At 48.9% G+C, this 7,911-nt stretch overlaps 1 protein-coding gene across 1 annotated transcript; it reads left to right on the forward strand.

Annotated features, from left to right (window-relative positions):
- Positions 1-348: 348 nt before the first annotated feature.
- LOC114182012 lies at positions 349-7,346 on the forward strand. Its single transcript, XM_028068750.1, has 11 exons — positions 349-570; positions 1,477-1,576; positions 1,662-1,737; positions 1,933-2,211; positions 2,302-3,198; positions 3,355-4,080; positions 4,210-4,705; positions 4,769-5,215; positions 5,393-5,721; positions 5,875-6,507; positions 6,911-7,346. The coding sequence occupies exons 1-11, from the start codon at positions 349-351 to the stop codon at positions 7,344-7,346; spliced, it is 4,641 nt and encodes a 1,546-aa protein (XP_027924551.1).
- The last annotated feature ends 565 nt before the right edge of the window (positions 7,347-7,911 follow it).

The following is a 7,911-nucleotide window of genomic DNA, read 5'->3' on the forward strand; positions in this document are numbered from 1 at the left end:
TGCTCTGCTAGGGCACGACTTCCGTTCGTCTCCGAGCTACCAAACCCCTTCCTTTTTCCAGGTAAGCTGAACCTTAGCATTTCTGATCTATTCATTCCCCTTTTTCCACTGTTTTAGCACGTTGGTTAAGTTAGGGCTAAGTCTCTTAACTTCGTTTTGTACGAACCTTTCTGTTTCAGCTCTATAATTTGGTTCTTGGAGCTGTGGTATTTCTGTTGCGGGTCAGTGTCGTGTTGTTCCCATCAAACGAAGGTAAGGGAAGCTAGACTCTTCGGTCTTAAGTGTTTCTGGGTTGTTTGTGGTCGTTTTGAGTTCGTATGCGTGCCTAGTATGTTTTTATCGAATGATATGGGTTTGCATGTGTGTTTGGGAGTGGATCTGGGCGGTTTCCGCCGCTGCATGCGGGTTGACAGTGGTGAACGCTGCTATTTTCGCCCAAGCGAGCTTGTCTCGCCTAGGCGAGAGTATCAGAGTACTCACCACCACGAGAGCTCGCCTAGGCGACCTGTCCACGTCTTGAGCGACGCCATGTCTCGCTCAGGCGAGGAGGCCTCGCCTGAGCGAGAAATCGTGAAAAACCCACGTTGCGCGTCTCGCCTGAGCGAGAATTCGTGAAGTGGTCACGTTGCGCGTCTCGCCTGAGCGAGAATTCGAGATGAGACCCTGTTGCTCATCTCGCCTGAGCGAGAATTCGCTGCCTCAGGAAGGCCAGCGTCTCGCCTGAGCGAGTTCTCGGGGGAGTGCTATGTTTCCTTGGCTGTTTGAGTGATTTGTTGCATGTACCATTCAAACTATTCTTTCTAAATATGATGTGCGTGAATATATTTGGGTGTTTGGGTTTTTATGAATGAAACTGGCATGCTTGGTATGAGATTGATCATGGAGTTGTGGTTTCATGATGTTTTAACATGAGGATTGTATGTATGAGATCAATGTGGTGGTTATGGTATGAGAAACATGATTATGATGGTGAGATAGGCGTAATTCCATGAGTCTCGTGGGGAGACTTTATGGTGGCGTGTAGTGTGTATATTAAGATAAGGATTCAAGTAAGGATTGCATCCCGAAACTCTAAAGGGTCAGTGAGTCTCAAGTAGAGCAAACTGACCCGAGTGGTGAGAGTAGCGGGAGGCCCTAGTCTTTGGCAGGATAATGGCCTTAGACGCTTGAAGGCTAACCTCGTGAGTGGTAGGGTGAAACCCATTGGCAATGGCTCTGCAGAGCAGTAGAGGCCACCACGAGTGCAGGCATCCAGTGAATCCGATCTTAATATATGTATCCGGATAATTGAGTAATAGTGTCTAGTTTGGTTGCCATAACATGATCTATGTGCCTCTGTGTTGTATGTCTGGGAATGTTTATGCATTTATTCCTTTCTACCATGATAAGTATTATATTACACTAGCTTACCCTTGCATGTTTGTGTTTGTTTTCTGTTATGTTTCTTTTTGCGATGATCACCATTGGTGGGAGCAGATGGGAATACTTCTGGAGGTAGGCCTGATGGTCGTAGCGGTGCAGCCTAGTGGACCAGTTGTTATGGTTATTCGTAGAAGTTCTAAGGCCCTAGTGCCTTGTAATTCCATGCTCCTAGAGCATCTCTTTTGCACAACTGTTAAACTTTAGAACTCTTTTTGTTTATGGCATAGTTGTGTGCCCAGGTTCTTTCCTAAGTACTCCTATGGATGACTGTAATAGTTGTTCCTCGTTCGTTTCATGTTCATCTGGATGCTTCTCGTTATTATAATTGTGTGATATTTTATTCGGTAGATTAATCTATTAAAATGGGACGTCACACTTTTATGGTATCAGAGCCTTCGTTCCTAAGTGTCTGTGGGTTATGTGTTCGCTTAGCTTTTGTTGTGCCCTCCTTGTCGTGTTTAGATGAGTTCCAATCTAACTGAGTTCTGACGGTTCTTTCTGTGTGTCCAGTGTTATGGCACCCCCTCGTGTAGCTCCTCCTCAACCTTCTCAGGGTGATGGGCAAGACCTGGCTAGGGCGATCGAGGCTATGGCTGCAGCCTTGACGCAACAGAGTAATGCTATGATGCAACAGCATGAGGCGGCGATGCAGCGCCAGGAAGCCTCTCTAGAGCAGCAGCACTTCATGATGCAGCAGATGGAAGCTGCTAGACAGGCTGCAGAGGATGCTCAGAGGCAGCATGTGGATGCTCTCCGTCAGTTAGGGGAGAATGCTGCTGGTGCACCGATGTATGGTCCTCATCCCCAACCTCCACCCCCTGAATGGAGTTTGGAAGACTTTTTGAAGCACCAACCTGCCAAGTTTGATGGCAAGAAGAGTCCCGACCAGGCGGACCAATGGATGAAAGACATGGAGCGCATCTTTGATGCCAAGAGGTGCCCGGATGAGAGCAGACTGGCTTTCACTGTCTACATGCTCACTGGAGAAGCTGAGCATTGGTGGGCCAGCATGAAGCTGGTGATGGAAGAGAAGCATGAGGACATCACCTGGAGAGCCTTCAAGAAGAGGTTCTTATCTGAGTATTTCCCTGATAGCGTGAGGTACGCTAAGGAGGTAGAGTTCCTCCAGCTGACACAGGGGAACAAGTCAGTGGCTGAGTACGCCGAGCAGTTCAAGCATCTGGGGCGTTTTTACACCATGCCGCTCGATGAGGAGTGGCGTTGCAGGAAGTTTGAGAACGGTCTCAGAGGAGACATCCGCTTGATGGTAGCTCCACTGTCCATCAAGGACTTTGCGGCCTTAGTGGAAAAGGCCAGGGTCATGGAACGTATGAAGGTAGAGGTGGAAGCTCAGCAGCAACCACAGCAGAGGGTTAGCGGACCATCTGGGTCCAGGCAGAGGGTTGAAGAGAAGAGGAAGCCATATGCAAGACCCCATCCTCAGCAACAGGGATCTGGAGGTTTCTCTTCCCCGCCCGGCAGGATACAGTGTTATCATTGCGGAGGACCGCATGCGAAGAATTTCTGCCCACAGCTACCAGGTTTCCGCAGATGCAATCTTTGTGGCAGGGTAGGCCACTTCGGCAGGGATTGTCCTTCTAGGAGAGGGGCAGTAGCACGACCCCCACCACACACCCCGAGTCAGAGTTCAGGCCAGACTCAGCAGAGAGGAGGAGGCAGCAGGCCTCAGGCTACAGGCCGAGTTTTTGCTATGACTGGGTCAGAGGCGGCAGGTTCAGGTAACCTTGTTATTGGTTGTTGTGTGATATCTGGCAAGTCCTGTTGTGTTCTTTTTGATTCTGGAGCGACACACTCATTTGTGTCAGAGTCTTGTGTGCGGGAGTTGGGTCTGCCGGTGTGTGAGCTACAGTTTGATCTCGTGGTATCGACTCCGGCATCTGGGTTGGTTAGGACTTCTTCTGTGTGTTCTAGATGTTCAGTTGAGGTAGAGGGGCGCGTATACAAAGTCAATCTGATATGCCTCCCTCTGCAAGGGTTAGATGTGATCTTGGGAATGGATTGGCTCTCTGCCAATCACGTTCTCATAGACTGTCGGGAGAAGAAGCTGTTGTTCTCAAACTCAGAGGAGCCTGAGTTGTTGTCTTCTAATGAGGTCATGAAGGAAATTCAGAGCGGTGCACAGTGTTTTATGGTCTTTGCCAGGATGGAAGTTGAGAAAGAGGAAAGGATAACAGTGATACCAGTGGTCAGGGACTTTGAGGATGTGTTCCCTGAAGAGGTACCAGGTCTACCCCTTAGGAGAGAGGTTGAGTTCTCCATAGACTTGGTACCAGGAGCCGGTCCAGTGTCGATAGCTCCTTACCGTATGGCCCCAGCCGAGTTGGTGGAATTAAAGAAGCAGATAGAGGAACTGCTTGAGAAACAGTTAATACGGCCGAGTGCTTCGCCGTGGGGAGCGCCTGTTTTGCTTGTGAAGAAGAAGGACGGTGGCTCCAGGTTGTGTGTGGACTATAGGCAGCTGAACAAACTGACTATTAAGAACAAGTACCCCTTGCCAAGAATAGATGATTTGATGGATCAGCTTCATGGGGCGTCAGTGTTCTCCAAGATTGATCTTCGGTCGGGTTATCATCAGATTCTGGTGAAGGCAGAAGATGTGGAGAAGACTGCTTTTAGATCCAGATATGGGCACTATGAGTATGTGGTTATGCCATTTGGTGTGACCAATGCTCCAGCTTTGTTCATGGATTACATGAACCGGATCTTCCGTCCGTTTTTAGATAAGTTTGTCGTGGTCTTCATAGACGACATTCTCATCTACTCCAGGACGCAGGAGGAACATGCCGAGCATCTGAGGATAGTGCTTAGCATCTTGAGGGGGAAACAACTGTTTGCCAAGTTGTCAAAGTGTAGCTTCTGGATGAGAGAGGTGCAGTTCTTGGGGCACGTTATATCAGCTCAGGGTATAGCTGTGGATCCAGCTAAAGTAGAGGCCGTGATACAGTGGGAGTGTCCCAAGTCAGTGACTGAGATTCGGAGTTTCGTGGGTCTAGCTGGCTACTACAGGAGGTTCATAGAGGGGTTCTCCAAGATAGTGGCACCCCTGACACAGCTAACCAGGAAAGATCAACCGTTTGCATGGACTGATAGATGTGAAGAGAGCTTCAGAGAGCTTAAGCAGAGGTTGACGAGTGCTCCAGTTCTGATAATTCCGGATGTGAGTAAACCCTTTGAGGTGTATTGTGATGCCTCTCATCAGGGTCTTGGGTGTGTATTGATGCAAGAGAGGAAGGTGGTGGCTTATGCTTCAAGGCAATTGAAGGTTCATGAGAAGAACTACCCCACTCATGACCTAGAGTTAGCAGCGGTGGTTTTTGCTTTGAAGATATGGAGGCACTACTTGTATGGTGCACAATTCCGTGTGTTTAGTGACCACAAGAGCTTGAAGTACCTCTTCGATCAGAAAGAGTTAAACATGAGGCAGAGGCGATGGATAGAGTTTCTAAAGGACTACGACTTCGAGCTTCTCTATCACCCAGGGAAGGCGAATGTGGTAGCAGACGCACTGAGTAGGAAGACAGTGCATGTGGCACACTTGATGATAAAAGAGATGGAGTTGCTTGAGAGCTTCAGAGACATGAAACTACAGTTTGAGTTGGAGCCGGAATTCATTAGATGTAGCACCTTGGTCATATCTAGTGACTTTCTGGGCTTAATCAGAGAAAGACAAGCAACGGATGTTAGTCTACAGAAGGTGAAAGAACTACTGGGGACAGATCAGGCCAAGGAGTTTGCCTGGGGCAGTGATGGTGTGTTGAGGTTCAGAGGCAGAGTTTGTGTACCAGAGGATGCAGAATTGAGGAAGTTGATCCTTGAGGAGGGACACAAGAGTCGTTTTAGTCTGCACCCTGGCATGACTAAGATGTACCAGGACCTCAAGGAGAACTTTTGGTGGCAGGGCATGAAAAAGGAAGTTGCACAGTTTGTATCGGCCTGTTTGACTTGTCAGAAGGCGAAGGTGGAGCATCAGAAACCCGGTGGAACGCTTCAACCCTTGGATATTCCGGTGTGGAAGTGGGATAGCATAGCCATGGATTTTGTCACCCACTTGCCTCGCACCGTGAGAGGACATGATGCTATATGGGTGGTGGTGGATCGTTTGACGAAGAGTGCTCACTTTTTGGCCGTGAATCTCAGGATGTCTATGACCAAGTTGGCTCAGCTCTACATTCGTGAGATAGTGAGACTTCATGGAGTGCCTAGTAGCATAGTGTCTGACAGAGACCCCCGGTTCACTTCCAGGTTCTGGCAGGCACTGCAGGAGGCTATGGGTAGCAGGTTGAGGATGAGTTCTGCTTATCATCCTCAGACGGATGGCCAGTCAGAGAGAGTGATTCAGTCCTTGGAGGATTTGCTGAGGACTTGTATCTTGGATCACCTTGGCGTTTTGGACGAGGTGTTACCACTGGTGGAGTTTACCTATAACAACAGTTACCAGGCGAGTATAGGGATGGCACCTTATGAGGCTTTGTATGGGAGGAGGTGCAGGACTCCTTTATGTTGGTACCAGGATGGTGAGTCAGTTTTGGTTGGACCAGAGTTGCTGCAACAGACCACAGAGAAGGTGCAGTTAGTGAGAGACAGGTTGCAAGCATCCCAGAGTCGTCAGAAAGCATATGCGGACCGAAGAAGGAGACCTCTAGAGTTTGAGGCTGGGGAGCATGTGTTCTTGAGGGTGACCCGAACCACTGGTGTGGGGAGGGCTATCCGCTCAAGGAAGTTGTCACCTAAGTTTTTGGGTCCGTATCAGATCTTGAGGAGGATAGGGCCCGTGGCTTATGAGGTCGCATTGCCACCCCAGTTGGCGAATCTACACCCAGTGTTCCATGTTTCACAACTACGGAAGTATGTTTTCGATCCATCACATGTGTTAGAGGCTGAAGACGTGGAAGTCAGGGAGAATCTCCAGGTTGTGGTACAGCCAGTGGCTATAGAGGATCGTCAAGTTAAGGAGCGGAAGGGAAGAGCCACCAGTCTTGTGAAGGTCATCTGGGACCGGAGGACAGGTGATGCTACTTGGGAGCTAGAGGAGGACATGAGGAGTTCATACCCGCATCTGTTCTGGTAAGTCTAATTTTTCGAGGACGAAAAATTTTTGTTGTTGGGGAGATATTGTAAGACCTTTTTTTTCAGTGTATATAGTTTTTGGGCCTGGCCTTTTCGGAGGCCCAAGGCCCTACCCTTCTGGAGGGCACCTTACCCTACCACAGACCCCCCTACATTCTCATCTGTTCCTCACTCTTCTGTTCCACAGAGCAGCTTCTCTTCCTCTCCAAACTCCAGCAAAGTGCTCTGCTAGGGCACGACTTCCGTTCGTCTCCGAGCTACCAAACCCCTTCCTTTTTCCAGGTAAGCTGAACCTTAGCATTTCTGATCTATTCATTCCCCTTTTTCCACTGTTTTAGCACGTTGGTTAAGTTAGGGCTAAGTCTCTTAACTTCGTTTTGTACGAACCTTTCTGTTTCAGCTCTATAATTTGGTTCTTGGAGCTGTGGTATTTCTGTTGCGGGTCAGTGTCGTGTTGTTCCCATCAAACGAAGGTAAGGGAAGCTAGACTCTTCGGTCTTAAGTGTTTCTGGGTTGTTTGTGGTCGTTTTGAGTTCGTATGCGTGCCTAGTATGTTTTTATCGAATGATATGGGTTTGCATGTGTATTTGGGAGTGGATCTGGGCGGTTTCCGCCGCTGCATGCGGGTTGACAGTGGTGAACGCTGCTATTTTCGCCCAAGCGAGCTTGTCTCGCCTAGGCGAGAGTATCAGAGTACTCACCACCACGAGAGCTCGCCTAGGCGACCTGTCCACGTCTTGAGCGACGCCATGTCTCGCTCAGGCGAGGAGGCCTCGCCTGAGCGAGAAATCGTGAAAAACCCACGTTGCGCGTCTCGCCTGAGCGAGAATTCGTGAAGTGGTCACGTTGCGCGTCTCGCCTGAGCGAGAATTCGAGATGAGACCCTGTTGCTCATCTCGCCTGAGCGAGAATTCGCTGCCTCAGGAAGGCCAGCGTCTCGCCTGAGCGAGTTCTCGGGGGAGTGCTATGTTTCCTTGGCTGTTTGAGTGATTTGTTGCATGTACCATTCAAACTATTCTTTCTAAATATGATGTGCGTGAATATATTTGGGTGTTTGGGTTTTTATGAATGAAACTGGCATGCTTGGTATGAGATTGATCATGGAGTTGTGGTTTCATGATGTTTTAACATGAGGATTGTATGCATGAGATCAACGTGGTGGTTATGGTATGAGAAACATGATTATGATGGTGAGATAGGCGTAATTCCATGAGTCTCGTGGGGAGACTTTATGGTGGCGTTTAGTGTGCATATTAAGATAAGGATTCAAGTAAGGATTGCATCCCGAAACTCTAAAGGGTCAGTGAGTCTCAAGTAGAGCAAACTGACCCGAGTGGTGAGAGTAGCGGGAGGCCCTAGTCTTTGGCAGGATAATGGCCTTAGACGCTTGAAGGCTAACCT

The sequence above is a fragment of the Vigna unguiculata genome, chromosome 4 (assembly GCF_004118075.2).
Source record: "Vigna unguiculata cultivar IT97K-499-35 chromosome 4, ASM411807v1, whole genome shotgun sequence".
Lineage (NCBI taxonomy): Eukaryota > Viridiplantae > Streptophyta > Magnoliopsida > Fabales > Fabaceae > Vigna > Vigna unguiculata.